At 40.2% G+C, this 26,817-nt stretch overlaps 1 protein-coding gene and 1 long non-coding RNA gene across 10 annotated transcripts; one reads left to right on the forward strand and one right to left on the reverse strand.

The window, feature by feature from the left end:
- Positions 1 to 1,573: 1,573 nt before the first annotated feature.
- LOC101944773 (serine/arginine-rich splicing factor 5-like) lies at positions 1,574 to 20,471 on the reverse strand. Of its 8 annotated transcripts, none has more exons than XR_010600617.1 (8): positions 20,163 to 20,468; positions 16,169 to 16,312; positions 13,636 to 13,706; positions 12,809 to 12,904; positions 9,415 to 9,487; positions 4,824 to 4,998; positions 4,002 to 4,112; positions 1,574 to 3,062 (listed from the first exon to the last, which is right to left on the reverse strand). XR_010600617.1 is itself a non-coding variant. In XM_005305910.5 (8 exons), exons 2-8 carry the CDS (start codon positions 16,292 to 16,294, stop codon positions 2,846 to 2,848), a joined length of 771 nt encoding a protein of 256 aa, XP_005305967.1. In that variant the 5' UTR covers positions 16,295 to 16,312; positions 20,163 to 20,471; the 3' UTR covers positions 1,574 to 2,845. The 8 variants fall into 8 exon arrangements, 2 of the variants coding, with proteins under 2 accessions (XP_005305967.1, XP_005305968.1); XR_010600616.1 differs by having other exon boundaries at positions 1,574 to 3,065; positions 20,163 to 20,461; XR_010600619.1 differs by having other exon boundaries at positions 4,925 to 6,154; positions 20,163 to 20,461.
- LOC101945222 (uncharacterized) lies at positions 19,910 to 26,817 on the forward strand. Of its 2 annotated transcripts, none has more exons than XR_002889492.3 (3): positions 19,910 to 20,030; positions 24,991 to 25,460; positions 26,288 to 26,817. It is a non-coding gene; the product is annotated as an uncharacterized LOC101945222 (long non-coding RNA). The 2 variants fall into 2 exon arrangements; XR_002889491.3 differs by lacking the exon at positions 19,910 to 20,030 and adding an exon at positions 20,481 to 20,674.

Raw genomic sequence — 26,817 nt, forward strand, 5'->3', positions numbered from 1 at the left:
AAATCTGTGGGTAGACCAAGCCTTGGACTCAAAATTATAGAAACATGGTCTTTATGTATTCAGGGCTGCAAACACTACACAGGGACCCTGAAGCCTATTTATAGGTTTGTCCATATAGGATTCTCCCCCACCCAATATTTCTTACTGTTGCTACCACTGGTAGCAATCAATAGTGGGAAATTTTGGGGGAAGAAACCTAGTGTGGGTCAAGGATCAAAAAAATTATTGATAACAAGGATTAAGGGTGAACTTTAGTTTTAACTCAATATTTAATTCAGGTGCAAGCCTAATGTGGCATGGTCAGAGGCTTGGAAAGACATATTTCATATTATATTTACCTACCATATAGGAACTAGGCCAGGAAAAGGGTTAAGTGTGTGCAAATAGAGCTTGTGCTTGTCTTGCATGAACTGAAGTAATATTAACACTAACATTTTATTTTTAAAGATGGGGATGAAGTTAGTGTTTACAAAAGAATGAGACTGATAGAAAACAGAGTCAAACATGGCCAGGGCAAGCACTTTTTAAGGTTTCCCACATAGCTCTGACACATTTGACCATTTTACTTTTCGAAGTCCTGGGTCTCTTCTGTTGCATGTCACAATATGAACTGCTTAGGGGCTCAAGTCAGACTATGAAACTCTGTTTTGTTTGTTAAGTGATCTACATTTGTTCCCTACACCTGAGTGAAGTGCTAATGTATTAAAAGCACACTGAGCCCTTACAAGCCCAGAGTCCACAAACAAGATTAGAAGCAATAGTTATGCTTATGAAAGGTGCCAACCTTGAAGACAGAGGTCCTGTATCCACAGAGCAGAAATACATAAGAACATAAGAACGGCCGTACTGGGTCAGACCAAAGGTCCATCTAGCCCAGTATCCTGTCTACCAACAGTGGCCAATACCAGGTGCCCCAGAGGGAGTGAACCTAACAGGTAATGATCAAGTGATCTCTCTCCTGCCATCCATCTCCATCCTCTGACAAACAGAGTCTAGGGACACCATTCCTTACCCATCGTGGCTAATAGCCATTAATGGACTTAACCTCCAAGAATTTATCCAGTTCTCTTTTAAACGCTGTTATAGTCCTAGCCTTCACAACCTCCTCAGGTAAGGAGTTCCACAAGTTGACTGTGCGCTGTCAAATAGCATAGGCAAGGCAAGTTTCCCCCACTCTTTCCAGAAAACGTACTTCAGTCCTTACGGTGGAACCCCCCGCTGGGGTGATGGGGTAATTCAGTTATTGGCCTTTCTGCTGAGACTGGTAGTCATTGGACATGGCTAAGAACCATACTTAGACTGCCATTTGCCTTTAACTCATTTCACATAGGCTACTGAACAAGCCATCAGATGGCCATGACAGTAAAACCCTAAGGCCTACTTTTCTCACATCACAAAGGGTCTAATGACAAAAATGTAGCAGTTTCTGTTTTTAGTTTGTGTGTTGTTAGCTTTCATGAGAACATATGTTTTTATAAAAGCAAATAATTTGTGACAGAACAAAAGCCTCACAAAGGCTTTACAAAATGATCAGTACCAGCACTAAAGTGACAAACTCCTCCACTCAGTGAGCTAAGCAGGTAAAGACACTTGTTTATTGTTCTAAGATTGGTACATTTAACATAAGTATGCCTTGGGGTTTGATTTACAAACTTTTTCCAACAAGATTCCCCTTCTTCTAACTATTCAAAAGCCAGAAAAATACTAATCACAATAAACTAAAAGAACGTACAATACTATTTGCAGTAGAAATACCTATTAATCAAAACTATTGCACATTCAGTAAATTTAAAGAAGATACCCTCTCTTTACTCTTAGACATTACCAAATTTTCCTGTCATAACCTTAACTAAACTTTTACTGGGAATTTTTGCTGCTGTCATGTTCTAAAATAAACTTCCCCTTCATCAGCCATTTTGATTTTCGCTAGTCACACGTGTTCATGGTATTTAGCATCATATTCTTGTTGTGAATATGAAAGCTATGCTGCCTTTATAAACATATTAAAACCTGGGAAATACATAGAGAGACTTGTGTATCTGATGCAATTTCTAATGGATTCATCTGTCAAATGAGGGCCTCCTCACTCTTTCCTGCACCATCCTACTGAAAGTCTCACTAACTGGAAGAAAATCCTGATAATCCTTTGTCATCTGGTCATGGTATGTCCCACTGTAACAGGAAATTCTGACTCCTTCACCAAGGGGTTAACATATTGATTCACTCACTACCTAAACAGGCAGTAATATGCTGACAAGTACTAAAGGACACCTATATACTGCGAATGTTATCTGAGACCTCTTAAAGCTGGAATTTAATAGCTCGTTTAGCCCAGCAATGGGGGTGAACCAAATATTAAGCCACTAAAAGAATTCAGTTATCTACTTACAAAAAAGAAATACAGCCATAGGAGTCTGACTAATGAATAAAATCTACACTTCAGGTTCTATAGATTCAATATCAACAAAAGCTAATACAAATATGCTGTTCTGAAAAAAATGCAACGTATGGCCTCAACCTGAAACCTAACATTATGTGTACATGGTGCAACTAGGTGAGAAATATTATTTACTGACAAAACAAAATATTGTATTATTAATTGGCAACCCCCCCACCACCACCTCCCCCCCCCCCCCACACACAACTTCACTCCTCAGAGAGACAGAGAAGGCCTGTTATATGTGCTGCAGCCTATTTGATGACATGCATTTTGGTAATGAAAAAGGTGGTTAGCCCCTCATCATGTTAACTCTTCCCCCCTCCCCCCCTTGTTTGTAATTTGTCTCAAGCTTTTAGGGAAATATGACTCGGAAATTAAACACACTGGCACATCTTTTGGAATACACTAACTACGGCTCTCAGCAGAGCTCGACCGAGAACGAGATTTTTTCTTGGAGGAACGGGGAGATGGAGACGAAGGCTGCACGCTAGAGTGGTGGCTCTTCTGAGAGTATTTTTTGTCAGGCGTACGACTGCGAGAGCGAGACCTACTGGTTGACCTGGAAGATCTTGCAGACTTGGACTTGCTGCGAGATCTTGAGTAGCTTCTTGAACGAGACCTGCTTCTGGGAAAAAACATTAAAGGTCTTACTCTGGAGTATTTTTAAATTAAGAATTTTAATGGATGTTAACTATTTTGGAAAAAGCTACTTTGCACCCATAACATTTCCATCTACAGAACTCAAAGCACTGCGCAAAACATTTAGTCACTTCAGGTATTGAGTTTCTTTTTTACTCTCCATCATTTGTAAGATCCTCATCAACTAAAACTTGGGGTATGTAAGCAATTTATACTCATCTATCAAGAAAAATGCAAGCACAAGATCACACTAGTCATTTTTCCCCCCTATAAAAGCATATGTAAATTAGGTACAATCCTTGGGACCCCAGTAAGATGTTAACATGTCGCTGAGTATCACAAGAGCTCTGCAAGCTCAAAGATTTGAAAATTACATCCCTTGTTCTGCTGTCAATCTTTTTCCATTTAACAAGACAGATCTTTGTATAGATTATGATGGAGCTGAAGTTAACATACATTTTTATTACTTTTAAAAATGTAAATGTCAGAACAGCTTTAAAAACATACATTAATTAATTGCTTTTTACTGGGTCTCACCAGAAAGGCAGTTTAGCAAAATTCCTGAAGACTGAATAATGGAAAATCTGAAAAGATTTGGAGGAAATTTTCAAATAATAACTATTTTAACGTGGGCCAAATTTTGGATGGAACGTCTTTCATTTTGCCCATTTAGAGAAACATCAGGTTTTATTCTTTATAAAATCGTCTCTCCACCAAAAAGATGGCAAATAAAACTCAAATTAGCACTAAAAATCCATCTTTTCTGAATTAACATTTTGTTTGAAACTCTTTATAGTACATCTACTGCTGGGAACTGGTTTTGTACTGTGGTACAGCAAAGGAGTTAAATACTACAACAACTTGGCACAGTTCTTGGCAGTGCTGATACCAACCTACAGAACTGCCAGGTCAGGCGACATACCTGTGTGATTTGCGATCTTCAATTAATTTAATTTTGCGCCCATTGAGCTCAGTGCCATCCAACTTGTCCAATGCACTCTTCATATCATCATATGATGCAAACTCCACAACACTATGGATCATCAGGAAGTCACAAAAATTAAGTTATGGGGGAGAATGGAGGAAAGCAGAGAAAAAAAAGATTTTGTATTCATTAGAGTGGGTGGTTTGTTTTTTTAAATCTATATGCTCAGGTTTTAATTCCTTAAAATTGATTTTCTAGCTTGATTAGTAACTGGACTGACATTGACAAAACAATCCTAACCACCACTAATGCCCACACTCATCTTAAATGATAAAGGGCAAACTCCTGAAGTCATCACTTGGGGGCAGATCTCGGCTGCTGTACATCAGTTGGGAGTCAATGGCGCTATGACAATGTATGGCACACCTGAGCATCTGCCTGCCCTTCATTCCTTATTTGGGCAAAATTCTGAAGGATTTCAAGATATGGCTTAAGCTTTTCAGGAAAGAAGGAATACAAATGAGCTAAGTCTGCCCCCTCCTTAGAACTTTAGCAGTAAATATAATTCCCTTCTTTAGCTGGCCTCATTTACACTTCTCTTCCCCCAAACATGTTATCAGGGCTGCTTTAAGCTGCACCTGTCTGCAATGGGCCTCAAAGAGTTATTCTGGCAGTGGAGATTCACCAGAGAACAGTAATGTTCTAGCCATGCTTCCTTTTCCCTGAGCTACCCCCAACAAGTCCCTTAGCAAATGTTTATGGACAGTCAAAATTTGTACAAAAGTTCCCTAAAAGGAAATTCGTGAACAAGAACAGTACCTTAGCTCTAAGTATGGTGATTTTTACACTTTGAAATAGCAGGAAGATTGGATCATCATTATCCTGGTATTGCCCAGATTTATACACAAATATGGATTTACCCTTCATTCCTGTTGTTTCTGTGCGCATCCACATAGGTCACCTCTCCTGCCTTTCTCATGACATCTTTCAAGTCCTGCAGTAAAAATTACAGTTCAGCTTAAACATGAAATACACTAACAAGCTATCTGCAAGTCAAAAAAGTAAAGTTCTCTGTTAGACAGGTTACAATTTTTGTATTTAGACTTCTTTTGAAACTCAGCCTACTTAGTAACAATTACAATAATAGAAACAAATTATTGCTTTTAAATTAAGCCCATATCCCAAAAGCAGCTCTTATGAAAACATGGTGCAGCAATTAAAGCATTAATTAACATTGTAACTATACCAGATAAGGAGTTATATGATATTAAATGCAAACTTTTACAACTGACCATAAAGGCTATTTTGGAAAACCTCATTTAAATGAGAATCTTGCATATTTAAAATTGCCTACATGCATATTCTCCTCCACCCCCACTTAAAGCTACACACACACAAAAATTAAATGCAAAATGTCTATGTTTAATTAATGCTAAGATTGTAACAAACTGACAAACGGCAGAATATTCAGAGTTACAAGAGTAGAAACTGTCTTAACTCTGATTTTTCTGGCTTTCACCAGTCTGTGTCACAACCTCAGTGTTATTTCAAAAGAGATACTTGTATTTAATTTCAACGGAGACTGAACATACACTATAGCATGTTTACTTGCCCCACAATGTGATAAAACGAAGTGAACAAATAACGTTACAGGTGATTAAAAAGATAAGTACAATTATATTTAGACGTTATTTGCAAAACTTAAAAACAATATATTCTCCAAATAATATTGCGCATTTTATAGCCCAAGGCTACTTACCGCAACATACCACAAGTGGTCAGATGATATAAGCAGGTACCTTAAGTAAACAGTCGCTTGTCCAATACCTAGCTGGCCAAGAGGAACTCCCTTACATGAGAAGGGCAGAGGAATGGCTCATAGCAATACGCTTCAGGGGGATGTATCAGAGACCCTGAAAATACTTGACAACATCCGGAAGTGGATACAGAACCTGCGGCTGACCTGTGCTAGCCAAATCGAGCTCAAACCTGGACAAACCAAGATCTAGATCGCCAAAACAGGAGTGTCATAGGAACCAAAAGGAAAATTCAGAACAGGCCAAGCCCTAGAATTTCAGCCACTAGAAACCCCAAACTCTTGGGCTCTCTCTCCTCCACACAAGAGAAACGAGGGTTAACCCAAAGCAAGGCTGTTAAAAGAGGTTCAAAATGCACTTGGTTAGAAATATGTTTGAGAAAAAAATACAAACAAAAAGCTAAGAAATAAACTTTAGAACATTTGCTACAGCATACGGAAGACTCAATTTAATGCTTAATAAAGCTCAACAATTTAGTTCTAAAAGTGAGCATCTGAATTACACATTAGGCTGCAAAATAGTGAATACTTTTTCTTGTTTAAAATGCTTAAAAACCCAAACAATCTCATTCAGTTATCACATTTAATATATGATCCATAGCCACATTTAAAAACCATTACTGCAAACTAAACACAAGTACAGTAATTCAGAGATAAAGGGTGAAATCCTGAACTTACTGAAGTCAATGGGAGTTTTGCCATGGACTTCAGTGGGGCGAGGATTTCACCCAACAAATTTAAATAACATTTATTATTATTTGTTATTAATAAATCAAAGGTTTTCTTGATCTAGAACAAAATGCTCTAATTTAGAAGTGCTGCTAAGAAAAAGAAATTAAGTAAGGCAATCACACAGACTTGCATTCTAATTTATTAAATTGTTTTAGGTTCTAAAATTTTGAGCCATCCAAATAAATGCCTAATATTTAAACTCTGATTTGCTAAGGATCACATCCATAAAAAGTTGTGTAACAGAACAAGAAGACACGATTAAGACACTAACAATATTATTTGAAGAGAGAAGAAATAAGTTTGTATAAATATACGAAGTTTAGGACGCTGCTCTCTTTCAACCAACAGAAGGTCTTAAAACTACCTACACTAATCTCAATAAGTAAATAAATAAATAAATAAAATCTGACAATTCATGAGGGTTAATGTTTGGTTTCACCTCACTCACAAAAATGTATCATTGTGATCCTCAGCAATTAAAAATTTAATAGACAATGTATTTAAAACAAAACAAAACAGAAAATTGTGAAAAAAAATAAACTTACATTAATATTGTCCTAAGAAGACATGGCTTTTACTTTTCTTTTAGCAATCACAGATCTATTATCAGATCAACTATCAACTTCAACTATCCTTTATTTTTTGGGAGAACTAGTAGTGTTGACGGGAAGCCAGTTGTAACAAATTTGCACTATTATAGGCACAGGTAATTAAAATTACTGGTTGTTTGGCTTTAAACACACATGGAGCCATAAAACTGGGGGGGGGGGGGGGGGAAGAGATGTGATGTGGACACACATTTTAACTATTTCTCGCATCTGAAGGTGCTGGCTTTAAAAGCAGACAAATATAGTCCTGTCTCAAATTTTGGGGAGCTACACATCCAGATGCCTATAAATTTTGAAAACAAGGTATTGTATCTATTTCATTCAAGATAGCTAATTTCTCAAAGGGAGATGAAGACCAGAACTTGTCCTAGGATAAGCTAGAATCCAGTATTTTAGTGACTATCATATTTCTAGTCTCATCAATCATATTAATAGTATACTACTTTTTAATGTTTAATAGTTAGCAAATTCTGATGTATTATGGCTGCAAAATTAAACTACATTTGTACAGGGAATTTTACTTTAAATTGTAACATTTTAGAGAGAAGCAATTGTCTTTTAAAACAGTTTTGCTATAATTTATCACACTACTTTAATTGTATACTTCCACAAATTTAAAGAAATGGCACATTGTCCTCCTTAAATCATCTCTAATGGACCAGTGCCAAGATTCACAGTAATTTCACACTAAGTCTACAAAGTGCAAAGCTGGTCAGGAGTGCTTACATTAGCACTAGTGTACTTAGCACTTCCAAAATGTGCCAGAATATTCTCAACTTTCATATTAAGCATTCAAGAAATTTTACTACAAACTTTTAGGTATGGATATGTTCACATGCTCAGGTAACCACAAAAGATTTATTATGGTGAATCTGAATTAAGAAGATGTAAATCTAATATGTAGTTAGTAGAAATAAAGCCATTACAAATATTCAAAAGTAAAAGTTATTGCAAGATCCAATTTCCAAGCTGTGAATTAATTTTAACATAAATAGCTCCATTAAATTATTGCTTTCCTCAAGACTCCATTATAGCTTTTACCCCTCCCTCAACGTTACCTCTACAAGATCAGTGATTTTTAGAGCTTCATATACAGAGTAGTGGTGTAGTATATACTAGAGGGATTTAGATGAAGTCCACTTGTCTGCTCAATCAAGTTTAAAACTGATCAGAGTTTTATTATTTAATAATAGAATCATATAATCAAATATTGTGCTTTCCATATGAAAGGATGGCACATAGCTTTGCAAACTTAAGTCCTAATTCTGCCACTGGATCCACATAGGTGGACCCTTGTGAAGCACCATTAACATCAGTGAAACTGCAGACAGGCACAGAATGTTTGCTCTTGCAGATCTTGTTGCAGGAACCAGAGCCTTAAACTAACACAATCTATCCATGTCCGTCTCTTCAATATACAAACAAAATCCATCTATGTTCATTAATGTAGTGTCTTTTAAAAAAATAAAATAAACCTCACTTGTTGATTCTACTTTTTGTAAGTAGCATGGGTTTAGCAATAGATATTGCTGTTGCAAAGCCCACAAAGAAAAGTTAATTCCTTATAATGGGTATATTAGAAAAACACACACATTAATATAAAAACAGTGATCATGTGGTCATTCTTTATAAGCTAGCTAAGGATTAGAAAAAGTTGTAGACATCACAAATGCAGTGATATAGCTTTAAAAAGAATTTTAAAAAGAGTTTATCTGAACCCCTGCAGTAAGTACACTATGTCTAAGTGGCTTTCTTGGAATTTGCTTTATTCATGCAGTATTAATGGATTCTTCTCAATCATGCTACACCTCAAAAAAATGTTTAGCACAATTAAAAAAAAAAGACTACAAGTTTCAATCAGAACAAAAATGTCAACTCAAAGGTGTTGAAATCTCAAATATTCCATCCTAGTAAACTGATTAATGATTTAGATGTTACAATGTAACCCCAAATTAAAAAATAATCCAAAGTATCACCAGCTGAAAATCATAACTAAGCAAAAACCACTAGCTTCCCAACTACAAAATGTCAACTATGATACCTATTTGTAGTTTTGAAAATTAGTTACTCCTAAGTGTTGGAGTATATAATTCAAGCACTTTTTTTTACTTTTAATAAAAATTAAATATTTATTATGGCTTTAATACAAGATTAGATTGCAAACTGCCTCCTTAAAGGGCAGGAAAATAAAATGCTCTGAATAAAATCATGTATTAAAGATAAAAAAAAAAAAAAAGATTGAAATCTAACTCACCTGCCAGCTGATCCGTGAAGAAAGGTTTTCAACTATAATTCTGTGTTCAGTACGAACAGGAGGTCCATACCAGCTATAAGAATTCAGAGATAATAAAATACATTTCCCCAAAGCAGAGTATTTAAAACTCTTATACACAAACTCATGTGTTCTGACAGTTTGCTGATGGAGTTAAATACTAATTATTTTCCTTACAGATGGAGTGCCGATTAGATTCTCCCTGGTTAACTCTTTGCTATATTTAAAAGCATATACCCATTATAAGAGTGGAAGTGCCGACGTTAGCAATAAATTAGTATTTCGATGGAAGAACTTTACACCTAGGCAGTCAATATAGATGACATTTTCAGATCTACTGAAGACTAATTTATTTTCATTAAATTAGTTCAGACAAAAAAGTATAATCTAAGTACTCTAATGGCTTTGGTTATATTGCTTCTGGAGGCTACTCCCACTGAAGGTGTAATTACTTCCTTGCTGACAAGGGGCTAAATTCTGCCTTTTGAAGTCAAAGAGACACATGCACACATCTGAAGACAATTTAGGCCAATGGTTCTCAATTCCCAAGCACTTGCTAGTATCTGGATATGCCAATGTGCCCCTATGGCAGTTTCTTATGGGTCAGAATATTCTGACTTCAAGAAACACAACATGAAGCCAACTGGTTGCATACAAGTGGCAGTGGCACTTTGATTGTGAATAAAAGAAATGTTCATGCCATGAAAGGTTACTGAAAGGAATTACTATATAGTAGTTTTAAACGAATATTGATTAAACGTTTGTTTGTTTTAAAGAAGCTAAGTATAAAGCTTGGTTTAAAATATATATCTATTTGTATAAAAAAAAGAACAAGAAAAGGTCTGATCGAGAGTTATGGGGGATGGAGAGGGGGAGAGTGGGAGAGGAAGTCCCTAACAGACAATTAGTGCTCCCAATCCCAACAACTCTATTAGAGGGCTTGAGAACCCTTGGGGAGTTTGGAAAAAGCACATTGGCTTTTGAAGAGATAATGTACAGTTTTGTTAATGGTGTTATGTTGGACTTCTATCAGAATAGTGGGAGAACAAGAACAGTACAGTGAGAAGATAAATGTTTTCCACCTGACTGTTCTTCCACTCAACTGTTTCTGGTAAAGGCTATCAAGAGTTACAAAGCACTGATAGCAATTTAAGCCAATCAGACGACTTAGAACATTTTTTTCATCCCTTCCAATTTATGTCTCACACAATCACAATTTAAAGAGGTTATACTGCTACTGTGGGCACCCTTGTATTTAGTTATATTTTTCAAATGAAACGGACTTGGGTGCTTATTGTAGTACTAAGTACACCCAATGACACCGTTTCATGCATTCTCAGTTTTGGATAGATAAACCAATTGTCATTGCTTCCTAGTCTGTCTTTTTACTCTCACACGAGGTGCATATGAAATGACATTAATACAGAGAAGAACTGTCTAGTGTGTGTGTGCATGCATGTGTGTAAAATTTTACTTGCCCTGGCACAAAAACCCTTCTTACTGTTATGAAAAAATTGTACGATAGAAAATTAACACACATCATTGGGGCCACACCTTAAGTTAAGTTGTTCATCTAGATGCTGGAATCACTCAGTGTTATGGTTCTTTCAACTCCACGCCTCATCCCATAAAATGTAACCCTAATGGTGTGTACTGATTTGTACACTGAAGCATAGGTAATTTGATTTCAGCGCATACCTCAAAGTGTCCCAATTTTTTTCAGAACATCCAGATCTTCAGAGCATTTAAACAGAAGTCCCAGAGTCCCAAAACTGGCAGGCTGAGTCCCATTTTTTCATTATTTCAAACGGTAGTCTCTTCCTGTCTGGCACCGGGTGTCTGACGTCATGAACATGGCCACAACGTCAGATGCCCACGACCTTCAATCACACTTCCTACTTTAAAAGTTCACTTTTAGCCTGGACCTCGGATCAATCCTACCGCATCAAGGTCACTGTCGCTAAAGAAAAAAGAATCTAATTAGCATACTTGCATATGCAAATTAGATGCCCCAGATTTTACTGGTCTGTGGTTGGGGGAACTCTGCCTCTGAAACAACTTCAGAGAGGTTAAGAATTATATTTCAGTGAAATGTTTATCCTTCTTTCAAAAACTACTCTGCATAGTCCACAGTTACTAATTCTACTACAGAATACATCAGTTCAAATGGTTTACTTTAGAAATAACAATTTAAAGTAAAAAACAAAGTGGTGCTGTGTCATTTAACTAACTATGCAAAATGTATCATTTATGAAAATCAATTATCAAAATACATAAGGAGAACACTATCTTATTAAATAATTCAAAGTAATACTTTTTCACACATACTGTATATCCAGCATATGTAGTAGATACACCTTCTGTACCGTAACGGTTTTTAAATTCCATCCATGGACAGAGATTGTCCTTTAGGGGATCACTTTCTTTTCAGTCAACAACTTTTGCCTTTTTGTATTTTTATACTGATGGCTGTGTATGCTACCACTCTGTTCCTACAACAGTGGTGCTTACCATGATCTATGAGACCCCATCCCAGTGTTTACTGAATTAAACTTTTTAGAACCAGACAATGGGAAATTTGGAAGCTTGGTAGGTTAGATGATCCACGGGAGGAACTTTCAAGTAAAATGGTTCACAGAATTTATGCTGGAGAACCAATGCTGTACAGTAATATTAAACCCATGACACATCGCTTAGGTAGAGAGATGCCCCAGTTGAGAAACACATGATCTTAATATTAAAAAATTAATAAACTTGCCAGGGTTTTTTAAAATATTTTTAAAGATAAAGAGTTGGTTTTCCAATATGAATCACAAAAGGTTTTGGGATAGATACATACTGGGAAGTATTTATGACTTCCTTCCTTGCTGACTTATGCAACTTTGTACTGGCAGTTTCAGACAACGTCAATTAACACTTAAGATTTTCTATTAGTTTCAAACGAAGTCATTATACTGACTTGACATCTGTAATTAGCTACCTAGTTATGTTAGGAAAAAGCCTAAAAAAGTACGGACCAACCCAGTGGCACAGTGTTAGTACTCAGCATCACACAGGCCAGTACAGAGTGCAAGCACAGTAGTGTTTGTTCAGTAGTAGTGGGGTACAGAGGGACCACTCAAGTTGCTAACAGCAAATTCCTCGAGTCAATTAAGGAGCAGCACTGAATGGCTCTAAGGTGTCCCATCTTGTCCTCCTCAGACAGAAAAATAATGGCGTAAAGATACAGGGGTGTCAGTACTGGGTTCCTCAATGGTAGGGGGAGCTCCACATCCTTACATATCTCTACCAACAGGAAGAAGAAAAAACAATGTTTTAAAAGCACAGTGAATCCCCAGTTATTTTATATGCAGTAAATTGAGACCAAATCACTCACCTAGGTCCACTGCTACGTGACTGGTAATAATTGAACCGTTGTGGAAATCTGCCTCTGCCTCCCCCTCTTCGTGCCCTGGCATGTTCAATTGTAACCCTTAAACGTGAGGGAAAAAAATCCGTAACTACTTAAGTCACTTCAATCCTTTGCAATAGGAAGTACACATGCAGAATCAAGAGAAGTCCTGCCCTTAGTTTTTATTTGATGCAGCATAGCAGAATCAATGGCAGATATTTCATAAGCATCCAAAACTCAATGTTTCCATGAAATTTACTACAGGTCTGCTGTTTAGATTTAATGGTCAGAAAGGAAGACCAAGAGTCTATAAACAGCATCAGGTTGTGAAAAGAAAAGGCCCACACTGATGGTTTAAGATAAATATGGAAGTTGGTTTTTAGCTCATTAAGTAACTTATTGGTTTCTTATGTACAATGACTGTTTGGCACTCTTATAAGTCATACATATGCTAAGAGGTTCTGATCAATTTCCGGAAGTGACAGATGGACTAATGAGGAGAAGAGTGAAATGAATGGATTTGACATTTCTGGTAAGATTGCAACTGTTCATTTGGGGAAGAGACATATAACATATATTGGAGGGAAAACACAAATTCTTAACATCTCTGTCCAAAAAACCCAGTTGAATTCTATGCCACAATATAAACTAAGGCCCCCAGGCCTGCATCAGGATATGCTAACAGACCCCTCCACATACATGGAGATCCGTCAGGGATCCACCCGAACCAGATGTTGGAGCAGAGCCTAGTGCATCATATTTGGGGTATAAAACCTATTTAGTGCTTTAGAAAAAACATATTTGAAGTTTACCTTTCATTGCACAGTTCTTTACCATTCAGTTCATAAACTGCATCATCAGCATCTCTGTGGTCTTCAAACTCCTAGAAAAGAAACAGGAATAAGCATCAGAGATTTATAATGATACAATCACATTTCCCACTAGAGTATTCTTTTCCATATCCTCTTAAAAATTTGTTTATATTTAAGTGCTACACAGTGCAGCAAGCATCAACTAGCAGATCTATATCCTTAAAGCAGAACACAGTGAAAACTGATGAACATTTATGAACTTTTACTCTGAGAATTATTCTCCTTCTCATTTACACTAATGTATCTCCATTGATTACAGTGAGTTAGTCCCAAGAAGAGCATCAGATCCTTTATATGGATATGTTATGAGCCAACAAGTCCCTTATTCTATGTATTCTTATCAGAGGAGGAAGGATAATATTGGGATTAGGGTATAGGATTGGGTTCCTATTCATAAACTTGTCACAGATTACCTTGGGGAATTCACTTAGGCCAATATTTTAAAGTTTCCCTGGAGTTGGGTATCTAAATAAGAATGTTCCTGAGTTTCAGCAGTGCTTAGCACCCACATCTCCCATTGACTTCAGTTAGAGTTGTAGGTGCGCAGAGTTTCAGAAACAAATACCAGGCCATTTATTTAGGTACCTAACTTTAGGTCACTATGGTTTGAAAAACTGTGTCTTTATCCTCTTTCTTTACAGTATTCTATAAAATGTAATCTAAAAAAAATAAAAAAAATGAAATGATCTCTAAAATGATAAATCAGCCCTTTTGTCTTGTACTTAAGCAATAAATACACAAAGAAACATGTTTTAACAGAATTAAGAGTGCTTTAGCTCTTTAGTACCTCCTGTTGCATTGCTCATTGACACCACAGCAGAAAGCAAGATCAGCAGCACTTGCATTTTGAATGCTTAACACCACAAAATCGGCTTTCATAACAATAGCTAAAATGACTGAACATCTCATGGAAGAAAATAATTTAGAAACAATATGAACTCCTTACTCACACTACTTAGCACCTTACATCATGAATAGTCCCACTGAAATCACTCACACATTAAGATGCTATACACTGAGTAAGGATATCAGAATCTGGCCCTTAATAGTTAAAGCAGAAAACCAAGAGTTGGGTGTTATGGATTCTATTCATAGCTCTACTACAGATTTGCTGTGTGTCTTCATCCAAGTCACTTAATCTCAGTTACTCAGTTCACCAGTATGTAAAATGGGAATATTATTTAACAGAGAATACTGAGGCTTTTGTTAGTACATGAATGTGCTTTAAGATCCCTGATGAAAAGTGCTATTAGAGCTAAATTTTATAATTTGCTAGTGGCTTGATGGCTATTGAAGAGGGAGTGCAACAACTACTGAATTCCATTCATTTGTGGAGTTTTAAAAGTATTTTTCTTTTGAAACCATTTTTGGCAACAACTGGCACCAAGCCATTCTTTAGAGCAGTGATACTCAGACTGAGGCTCACGAGCCACAAGCAGCTCTTTAATGTGTCTCCTGCAGCTCTTTGCAGCACATGATATTAAAAAATTGTGTGATTTATTTATTAACCAATATAAGCTATTAACCAATCAGGATGCTTTTATTATATTATTTTATCAACTACAATTGGTTAACACTTGGTCAGTCATTTCACTGTGAGAATAATATATATAAAACCTAAATATATACCATCATACTGTTTAAATATGAATATATAGTACTATAGTAAACGAAACAATGAATTCACAGTACTGTGGCTCTATCGCAGTGGTCCCCAACCTTTCAGTGTGGCGGGCACTGGATGACTAGCCACCGAAATGCCGCTGAGGACTGCGGCCGCCGAAAAAGCAACCACTGGAAAGCGCCACTGCCGAAATGCCACCGAAAAGCGGCAACGCCAAGAAGCGCCACTGCTGAAAAGCAGCGTCATCAAGACGGCATTTCAGCGTCTGCTTGCTCCCATGGCACCCGCAGGCATTGCATTGGGGACCACTGTTCTATTGGGTAACGTTGATTGCTAATTTGGCTACTGAAACACTGAGATCTAAGTATCACTGCTTTAGAGATCTGGCCAAAGATACCGGGAAGCACTAAAATAATGTAAAAACTGCAGTATAAGCTTTTTGTCTTTCAATTTCTTTTAAAACCCAATCTTTTCCCCCAGGACAAAAGTTAACTGAGTTTTACACTTGAGTGAATTGTTATAGGGTAGTTAGTGTCCTCAAAAATAAGATGTGACATCGTGATCCCCATTGAAGGTAATGGCAAAACTCCCACTGAATTCAGAGCCAAGATTTCATCAAGTTTTAAAAGGAAACATGGACAAAATTGCCGTTGAACAAAAACTAACCTTGAGTGGGAAAAATCTGAATTAAGCTCATATGAAAAGCAAGTTAAAGCACAAGCATTTTCCATTTCACCATTGGAACTGTTACAGTTTCAAACATTTCTTCCCTAAGTGATGTCCCCTCCCTGCTAGTAAGCTAACTGAGCCTGTAATCGCATAAAAGAGGAAGCATGAGGATACACCTACCACAAACCCAAAACCATTTTTCAGATTGATTTCACGTATATGTCCATATCCTTTGAAGAACTTCTCCACATCCCGCTCCCGGGCATGTGGGCTCAAACGTCCAACGAAGACACGACAGCCACTCATTTTAGTTTAAAGGTGAAACTGTAAAACAGTTGTTTAATTAGCATTATTCATCATTAACTAAAAATAGCTTAATCAGAGTCATTTCTAAATGAAGCCCCAGAAATCCTGGTCACTGGTCAAATTAGATACTCAAGACAACAAAATCCAAAGCATTTTAGAAATATGATTCCTCTTTATAGTGAGAGAAGTCCTTTATTACAGTCTTAGGTAGAATGTACATGGAAGAACTCTTAGGTTGTTTTTTAAAGTATAAAAAATATTTCTTGATATCTGCCCTTTGATAAAGGAATCATTTCAGCATCAGACAATGCACGTGGGCAGCACAGAAATGTGAAAACTAACTACAGAGTAAGATTATTCACTCTTGGAGAAGTGCTCTTCTGATACTGAGAAACAAGGGACTAGTTTTCTGTTCAGGAGCATCAGATCCAACTAGCACAGACTGTGAAATGCAACACACTAATAAACTACAAAATTTTCACATATTTTGTATATAAAATATTGCAAGGGCACTGGACATACAGCATCAATTATGTATTTAAATGGCTGCATAGTTCACTGACCAGACAATGTTATACCAATTTTATCTCCTCTTTGAACAGTGGATATGATCTGAAGTGACCAAAAAGGAACCCTGTTACTCAGTAGATCTCCACCTTCTGTGTATGCAGAATCATGTTTGGTTACTTTTCTGAAAAGAAGGGCTTTTTTGTTTGTTTACTGTTTTTGTTCCTTTGGAGCCAACCCAGCTATTGGGTAGTGATCTAAAGCATAAACGGACTCATACTTCATTAACAGAATTGTTAACCAAGTTCCAACTGCAGTCTTTATTATTGAGGATAATATGGATCCCGGAAAAAAGCCCAAGTGAATTTCAAACTCAGGACTAGTAATGAGAAGAAACAGCTTTCTATTTGTAAACTAAACAAAATGGATATAGAAGTCATTGATGCAAACATGGAACCCAAAGGTGCATTTTACAGCATGGCCACATTACAGTTATATGACGTATCATGTGAAAGACATATTTTATAACTCTTAACCCAGTTAGTATTACTTCCTTCTGAAGATCACAGTACTTAAGGTTACACTTTGCTCAAATGAGTCCAAATATCAATAAAGCATTTTCATCTTTAAAAAAGGATGCAAGCATTTTGCTGTGAGCAGCATTCTACCAGACCACACAGAGTGAGATGTGATTTCTCATCATGAGATAACTATTTGAATAGTGGCAGAATGGAGGTCTAACATTAGGGACCAAGATTTTCAAAACTGACTAGTGATTTTGGGTATCTAATTTGAGACACCTTCCAGAAAAAGCTTTATGAAGTGCATTTTCCCCATCACTACTACCATTAGACCTTTCACTTGTGGAGTTCCGTAAGAATGAATTCTCTCTCCAGGCCATTCTCCTCCTGCTTTAACAATCCAAACAACTTTGTTCAGAACATCATCATTTCAATTTTTAATAATAAAGTATAGATGCATCTGTTTAAATTTCAGAGGGGTAGCCGTGTTAGTCTGAATCTGTAAAAAGCAACAGAGGGTCCTGTGGCACCTTTAAGACTAAAGGTGCCACAGGACCCTCTGTTGCTGTTTAAATTTAGGTGACTGTGTAAGCTTTAACCCAAGATTATTTTGCACCAATATTCTCAACATCATAAAAACAGACAGTCTCTGCCCTGAGGACCTTGAAATACCAGGGTTTCTATCCTGTAACCTTTTTGTATATGAAAATGTTACAGAACTAGGCCCTAAAGTAGACAGATAATACCATTTGGACAATATACCAAATGAGCCATGAGGGGTGAAATCTAAGGACAATTCAGATGTAATTTTATGTTAATGTAATTTACCACTTACATCTCACATAGAGTAACACTGACAGGCTTTAACAAGCAGCACGTTTATAAGGAAAGATTTAAAGGAAGAGAAGGATTCAATTTTTTGAATTTTAATTAAATGGCATTTACTTTTTTCAAATGTCCAAAATACACTTCTTGACTCAGAACTAGGAATATTAAGAAATCTGATCAACCAAAATTAAAAAAATAAATAAAACAGATTAACAGTGAAATGTGCCTAGGTAGATCAAACAATGTCTAAACGGAGTGAGAAAGGTTTGCCTGCACTAGGGTTATTGCAGTATCAAGGCCCATTCTGGCTTGGAACTGTCTTTGCCCATCCTTCTCTGGAATGGGCAGAAAACCTTCATAATAGTCACAATTGTTTATTAACTATTTATTTCTGTACTTGGAAGTTTTTAACTAAAAACATTTACACAAGGCAACAAACCTCAAACAGGTAAACAAAACATCCCCCCCATACACATCTATGCTAAAGAAAAGGCTTGAGTCTTGCCTCCAAGGATTCCATATATGTTCAGCCATATACACAAAGGGAGATAGTAGTCAGGAATTATAAACCAGGAGTGGAAGGGGCCCTCTCTCACCCTCTTGAGAATGGAAAACAGGACAATGAGCACTTCCAATCTCACCAACCTTTCAACAGGTGAAAGGGAAGACAGACCCACAGATTGCTATTACCAGGCATCTTTGCCCTGCTTTCAGTCCCTTGCTGGTACATTTCCTTGCATACTCCTCCTCTCCCTTAGATGGCTCTGGCTTACAGTAGCAAGTTTTCAACGTTGCCAGTCATCTTAAACAACAACTTCCACAGAAAACTACTAGCTCCCAGACATCAACCTGGCTTTGTGTCTACTAACATTAGGTAGTAACTAACTGATAACAAGGTGTGTCTTTTTTTTAAAACTCGGCAACAGATAATCATAAGATCTTATATGAACAAGTGAATATGGTGAGTTTTAATTGTTTAGATATTTCTTATTTGTGTATTTGCATTCCTCTTAGTACAGAGTTTTGGTATATACTTGCAGAGGGCTTTCTAGCTATAGGCAAGCTAGGCAGCTGCTTGGAGTGGCAGATTTCTGGGCAGCAGTCTAGGCTAGCATATTAGCCCATGCCTTGCCCTAGTCACGATAAAATGGTGGTTGGGCCAAACCTGAGCTGCGCTGTGACCCCTGCATACCCAAGGCCATTTGCTCAAATGTGGCCCAGCCAACCACCCCTCTGTCATGATGGGAGGAGAGGCCAGGCCAAGTCCGAACTGGAGTGACATCGGGGGAGGGAGAGTGATGCCTAGGACTGGAGATTGCCTTGTGCCACCTTTACATACTTGCTATGTAACATGGTGAAAGAGGTTAATAAGCTGAAATAGAGCGGGTACTGCTATTTCTTGAAGAGTGAATAGATGAAGTACGGAAACATCAAAGATCAGTGTTTCCCAGCCACAGATAAAAACCAAACAGCCCAAACTTGCTTATTAACACACAAAAAGAGGCAAAAAACCCCAAACAGATCTCCACGGGCCTGACTTAGAGAGCACCTGAGAGCAGGCCCCGCACAGCAGGCTCAGGGAAATGGGGCGTTGCGATGTGCTTAGCAATAACTAGAGAGCGAAGGAACAACCATCTAGCCCCGCCGGGGAGCAGAACCCGCGGGAAGGGCTGTGGGAGCACGGCAGCAATGGCGAGGGGCGGCTCCTGGGCGGGTCCGAGCGAGGCAGGTAGGGCCGGTGGCGCTGGGCGGGAAGCACGAGGCGGGGGAGGGGCAGGTCTCTCGTGCCCGAGGTGGCCTAGGCCGCGCGGGCTTCTCGGTGCGTCACGCCGGGGCTCGCGAGTCGCTCCGTTTGCGCAACTTCGCAACACACGGATCAGGTACCGCCCCTCCCCCACAACTACCCCCGTCCGTGACCTCCGGTTCCCTTCCAAATCCCTCCCCCCCCAATCCATCCCCTCCCCACCGCCCCTTTCCCGGCTCCCTCAGGTTCGCGGGGAGAAGATATTCACCCGTGGGGGCCGCTGGGTCCAGCCAGACCCTGGGAGCGCAGCGCACGGTGCCTCTCTCCTCCGCCGCAATATGGCGGCGCCAGTCCCGAGAGGAAGGAGGCAACCACAGAACCCTGCTATTGGCGCGCCGCCGCCGGACTACACCTCCCAGTACGCAACGCGCCGTCTTGCCCCGCCCCAACAGCCGCCTGGCCGTGCCGCTGCGGAACCGCCGGCGCACTGCACGCTGGGAATTGTAGGACCGATGCGAATCGGAGCTGCGCGCTGGAGCCTGGGAGCTGCCTCTGCTGGTCGTGTTTCTTCTGTGGCGGCTGATGTGGAAGTGACGCATAAACAAGGCGGAGCAAGCGAGCCGTGTTTGTTCCTAGCCCAGGTTAAGCACGCTTGGCTCTGCTAGCCCAGACGTACCCTCTGAGACAAGGGTGCAAGCTGCTCCCTCTGCTTTGGGTGTCCTGGGAGTGGGCAGCATCTGGAGCAAAGTGTTCCTGACATAAGGGGGGTGGAGAGATAAGGTGGGTGAGGTAATATCTTTTATAGGCCCAACTTGCATGGGTGAGAGAAGCTTTTGAGCTACGAGCTCTTCAGGTCTGGGAAAGGTACTTGGGGTAGGTCTATACTTACAGTTTTGCAGCGCTGGTGCTTCAGTGAGGATGCTACTATGCTGACAGGAGACCTCCTCCCATAGGTGTAGTTAACCCACCTCCATGAGCGGCAGTAGCTATGTCCATAGGTGAAGCTCTTCCATGTACATAGAGCTGTCTACACCAAGTTAGTATAACTGCGTTGCTCAGGGGTGTGGATTTTTCACACCCGAGGGACATATTTATACTGATTTAAGTTTATAGGGTAGACCTGGCTTCATAGTGTCACAGCTGAATGCAAGATGGACAGATTGTTTACCGTAAATGATTAACATGTATTTCAAGGGACCACTCAAACTGAAGTGGCCTGTTACCACCCATCCTGTCATGCGGGGAGGAAGGGGCAGGCGGAGGAGTTGTTAATGGGTTATAGTTTGTTGTAATAAACTATAAATCATTCGGTCTCTATTCAGTCCATGATTTTTAGTGTCTTCAGTGATTTTTAGCAAAGTTATGAATTTAAGCTCCCAAGCTTGCCTTTTGAAAGTGGTGTGCAGGTTTCCTTTGAGGATGAGGACTGATAGGTCAGCTATATGATGATTGCTCTGTGAAAAGTGTTCACCCACGGTGAGGTGGTGTTTTTGTCTTTTATCATTTTCCTGTGTTAGTTCATTTGAGAGCATAGTGATTGTCTAGTTTCACCCATGTAGTTGTTATTGGGTTATTTAGTGCACTGGGTGAGGTACGCCACCTGTTGTGATAGGCATATGTAGGACTTTGAAAGGTGTGTTATGGGGGGTGTTGCTCATTGAAGCAGTGGAGATATGTCTATTTGCATCTGTTGTTCTGGCAGGGTCTGGTGCTGCTTTGAATTGATGTGTCCTGGTTTGTAGGCAGCTTGCTTCTGACAATGAGCTTGGCAAAGTTGGGGGGTTGTTTGAAGGATAGAAGAGGGTGGTCAGGAAAGATTTCTTTCAGGATGGGGTCCCCATTGAGTATGGGTTGTAGTTGTTTGGTGATATGGGTTCCAGAGTGGGATGGTAGATGACAACTAGGGGTGTGAATTTGGAGGGTGTTTTATTTCTGTATTGAAGAAGGTACTCTTGGGGTATTTGGGTTGTTACCAGATTTGCCTGTTACTTTGGGGTATGCTCATATATTCAGGTTACTCTTCTGGGGGTGGGAGTGGGTGTTTTTGTAATTCTATCAATGTACTGCTTGTGTCATGTGTGTTTTCATATGGAGCTCTACTTCTCCCTTATGCAAGTCCCCTCCCAATGGAGCCATCCTGCAGGACCTAGGTTCCCTAGGGCTGGGTTCCTCCAGCCCCAGAACTGGATGAAAACACACACCCACACCCACATCTCCCCCCTCCCGCCCCAAGTCTGAGTGGACTGGGTCAGTCAGCACTTTCAAGCTGACTCCTTATATGTCCCTGGACTCAATGTGCTGGGTCAAGCAGCACTTTCAAGCTGACCCCCCTTATGTATCCCAGATTCAGCACATCCCTATCCCCACTCTCACATCACAATTGTACTGGTAGTAACCTACTTGATGAGTAAACCCCACAGTATTTTGAGCGCTGCAGGGATCTTTAGCTTAGGTAAAAGAAGCATTGCTGCAGAGTAAATGGGGGAAGCTAAAAACACAAAAAAGTTCAGCAAGAGAGAGAGAAGCAACCAGCTTACCCATAAAAGTTATTTATTGAATAATAGTGATAACTACACAAGGAGGGCTAAACCAACATAACATACATTATTAAAGGTTAATACCTAAGGTAGAAAGGAAACAGAGAGAGAAAGAAAGGGAATCTCACCCACTCCATGAAGCTTGAACTGGTCGGGGTTCCCAGGTGATGATGGTAGCTCAGGGTCCTGAGTGCTGGAGACAGGCAGAGCCCCCAGCACAATCAGTCAGGAGAAGATGGAGTCCCAGTGGAACTGATGCATAGTTTGGATCTAAGCATCAGAACCCTTACTTGAACATAGGTAGGGGGGTTTGTAGAGAAACAACAATGGTTCAAGGGAGAACACTAGATTTGTTTATGGGTAAACTGATGACTCAAGGGTTTTCTTTAGGCTAGACAATAGGAGCTGATCACTCTTGGCTATGGGTGGTGTTTTCTTCCAGGGAGCTCACAGTGCAGCTAGGCTGCTTCAGTATTTTGGATATCAATCAAGGATTCATTACTAGAATTGGTCTGATAATTGCTGAGCTGGGTGTGGGCAGGTGTAGGTTCATGAACATCTGGAGCAGAGATTCCCATGATGCAATGCTTCCCTGCTTTTCTGGTACCAGAGTTCAGTCTGGTTCTCTGTTCTTCATTCTGTATGCTAATCCCCGTCCCATCTTTCATGTAGATGAGGCTAGGGGAGTTGTTTCTGCTCTCCATTCTGTATGCAAATGGAGATGTCTTAATCTTGTCACTCTTGTCAGGAGGGGTCTCTAGGTGTGTGTCCCAACGCCCTTCATTGCTCTCTACAAGCCTTTTCTCTGATTGGTCTTGGTTCAAGCAGAGACCGGGGTGTGTGTGTGTCCCTCATGAGTCAGACAGGCCAGACACTGCGCCCTGGTTCCCCAAAACCACAGAGCTGACTGGTATCAGGGTGGCCTGCTCCATGATGCCATCTACTTCTCTGACGGAGTGTCCTTTTTTGAAGAAGGCAGTTCTGAGTGTATTAAGGTGTATATCCTGGACTTTCTCCTTGGAGCATATTCTGTTGTATCTAGTTACTGACTGCAGGGAATAGATTTTCTCGGTGTGTTTGGGGTGGTGACTTGATCTATGAATGCAGGTGTGGTGATCTGTGGGTTTATTTTATATAGTTGTCTATAGGGGTTCTATTGGTGAAGCTGATCATGATGTCCAGGAAGTTTATTGTTGATCTGGGAGTGTGTCAGAGAGAGTTTAATGGACAGGTGGTGGTTGTTGAAGTAGTGGTGGAAAGCTATAAGGACTTTTAAGTAATCTGTCCAGAAGATAAAAATATCAATGATGTATCTCAGGTATATCTTGGGTTTTGTGATACATTTGTCCACTAGTGTAGTCAAGTGCTTAAAATACTAGACAGGGAGTCAGGACTCCTGGGTTCTATTTCCAGCTTTAGTACCATAATTGCCACATACCTATGGCAGAAGGAGGTCCTGTTCCCAGTGTTGGTGTATGCAGAGTACAGACATGGCCTAGGAGTATGCATAGAACTGTGATAATGTGAGTTTTTCAATGGTAGAGCTCACATGGAAGGTGTAATTCCAAACTGGACCTTTGGGGAGCTATTCATTGTGTCTCCTTCCTGGCAGATCAGCACTACTCTGCTGGAAAGGGGATGGGGCAGGAAAGAAGACACAGGGAGAGCCGGAGAGGCAGAATCTGGTGAGGGTATAGGGAGATGACTGGGTATCTCACTGTGACTAGAGGACTTTTCTCCTTGATTGCCTAAACTATTAGACAGCTGGAGAAACTCATTTCAAAGAGCATTCAGGACAAATCAAGGCTGAGAAGAGTTCTGTACAGAAGAGAGAGCCCTGCCCAGGGAGCTTAAGAAGGCATCAGAAGTCACTGTAAGGGGATAGTTATGATTTACTGAAATTATGTTCTTTTCAGCATAGAGTGCTGCTGTACCTATATATTCCTACCAATTTTCCCTCTGTTCATAGTATACCCCTAATCTAATAATAATAATACTTTGAAATCTGCAGGAGTTAAGTATTATTTTATAAAGGACAGCAAGTATTTTTCTCTTTATCCCCATTTTACAGATGGGGAAACTAAGGCATAGTGATTTGCTCAAGGTCATTCAGCAGGTCATCACTGGTGGGAGTCTTAGTGTAGACAAAGTGCTCATAATATGTGCTTAGCAGGATTAAACAATACAGCGGCTAGGCCTGGTCTACACACTCTAGAGTTAGGTTGATGCAAAGCTGCTTTTTTTTCCCCATCAACCTGTGTAAGCACTACTGTGTTGCTTCCACTGCTGTAACTTGCCCAATACTGCAACGTAATAACTCCTTCGCCACGAGAGGCATAGTGCTTAGTTCGACGTAGTTAAGTCGATGCAATGTCAGTGTAGACACTGCCTTATTCATGTCTACTTTAGTGGCCTCCAGGAGATGTCCCAGTGCCCCATCATAACTGCTCTGGTCATCATTTTGAACTCTGCTGCCCAGCAACCATGTACATAAGAACACGACCCTCCCTTTTAAAGCTCCACAAATTTTAAATTCCATTTTCTGTTTGCTCGTCTCAGAATGTTCACATACCAACTACCCAGCTGACCATGTGGGCTCCACGCTGCAAACGCTCTCCTGCCTGGAGTACACAGAGGAGGTGGTGGATCTCCTGGGTCTGTGGCGACAAGAGGCTGTGCAGGCACAGCTCCAATCTAGCTATAGAAATGTCAACACTGATGAGCAGATCACTCAGGGGAGCAGGAGAAGGGCTACAAGAGGGACATGCAGCAGAGCCACATGAAAATCAAGGAGCTGCAGTAGGCGTACCAGAAGGCAAGGAAGGCAAACAGTCACGCTGGTGCAGAGCCGCAGACATGCAACTTCTCTAAGGAGCTCTATGTCATCCTCAGCAGCGACACCCCCCCATCACCACAAGGGCCCTGTGGATACTTCAGGGGTGCTGGAGGCACAGGCCACCAAAGTGAACCCTGAGGATGAGGTGTTGGAAGAGGAGGAGGTGAGCTTGATACAGGGGTAGGAACCTCTGGTAAGTATGCAGTTTGCTTTGATATTGCCGGGACACATCTGTTAATTTACTCATTTTTAATCATGCTGTAAGAGATAGTGAAATAACCAATAGAGGTAGATTTGCTATCTGCTTACCAACAGTTAGGCAGAGGGGCCCTTGAAAAACAAATTGTTTATGTGCACTGGGATGGCCCTTGAATCCTTCATAGAGATCTCAAGGAAGCTTTCCTGGAGGTAGTCTGCAATCCTCTGACAAAAGGCTGCCTTATTTCTTCCGCCACCGTAGGACACTTTCCCACACCAGGCATCATTGCAGCACACAGGCTAGCAGCATACGGATCCAGTCTGCAGCCAGATGCGTGCAGGAGCTGTTCCCTTTCAGTTTCTGTTATCTTCAGGAGTGAGATATCAGGTAAAGACACCATTGTCTGTGGAAAATGCTGCCAATATTCAGTTCAATGGCTCTATCCGCATATACTTATGCCTGTGAGGTCCACCGCAGTGTCCAGCTGTCCCCTCCACGCCCCGGCTATCCACACCATGGCTGGGAATTCCACTATGATCTATGAATCCCAAGCAGAAGTGAGAAAGTAGTGCTTGTTACTTGTGTGGATAAAGTGGGGAGTGAATGCACTCACAATATGGAGATATACCTATCTCGTAGAGCTGGAAGGGACCCCGAGAGGTCATCGAGTCCAGCCCCCTGCCTTCACTAGCAGGACCAAGTACTGATTTTCCCCAGATCCCTAAGTGGCCCCCTCAAGGATTGAACTCACAACCCTGGGTTTAGCAGGCCAATGCTCAAACCACTGAGCTATCCCTGTTTATCTATTGTTTCTTTTGCAGCTGCAAATGCGGTCTTGAGGGTCTCTCCATCCACACCCATGGAGTGGCTTAGCCAGGTAAGGAGGAGTCTGAAGAGGACAAGGGAAGACATGTTCCAAGAGATCCTTGCAGCCTCTGGTGCTTCGGATACCAAACAGAGGGCTTAGAGGATTACACTTGAGGACAGACTGGACAGGGATAGTGAGGACAGGAAAAACGGACAGCAAGAGATGATAGTACTTCTCAGGGAGCAAACAGACATGCTGTGGTCTCTGACTGACCTTCAAGCTCAATAGGTCCATGCTTGCCTCCCCCTGCAGCCAATAGAGAACTGCATTTTGGCACCTCTCTACACGCCCTCCCACCCAATCCGCATGGCGTCTGGGGCCTGTGCAATACCCCTACCACTCCACTTGGGGGAGAGTGTTTGTGAAATTGAAGTGACTGTTCTTTCCCCTTCAAAGGTTCTTGTCCCTGTATTTATAAAGTTTTGTTCTGCTTTAACTATGTCTATTTGCATGGGTTCAGAATAAAAGTCTATTTATGGAAAA

Source organism: Chrysemys picta, chromosome 4 (assembly GCF_011386835.1).
Source record: "Chrysemys picta bellii isolate R12L10 chromosome 4, ASM1138683v2, whole genome shotgun sequence".
NCBI lineage: Eukaryota > Metazoa > Chordata > Testudines > Emydidae > Chrysemys > Chrysemys picta.

Excerpts from the sequence above, each read along its gene's own strand:
- LOC101944773 (XM_005305910.5), bottom strand. The coding sequence starts at position 16,294 with ATGAGTGGCTGTCGTGTCTTCGTTGGACGTTTGAGCCCACATGCCCGG. Across the intron at positions 13,707-16,168 it reads AAAATGGTTTTGGGTTTGTG|GAGTTTGAAGACCACAGAGA; the intron begins GTAGGTGTATCC and ends TTTCTTTTCTAG. Across the intron at positions 4,999-9,414 it reads CTTCACGGATCAGCTGGCAG|GACTTGAAAGATGTCATGAG; the intron begins GTGAGTTAGATT and ends TTTTTACTGCAG.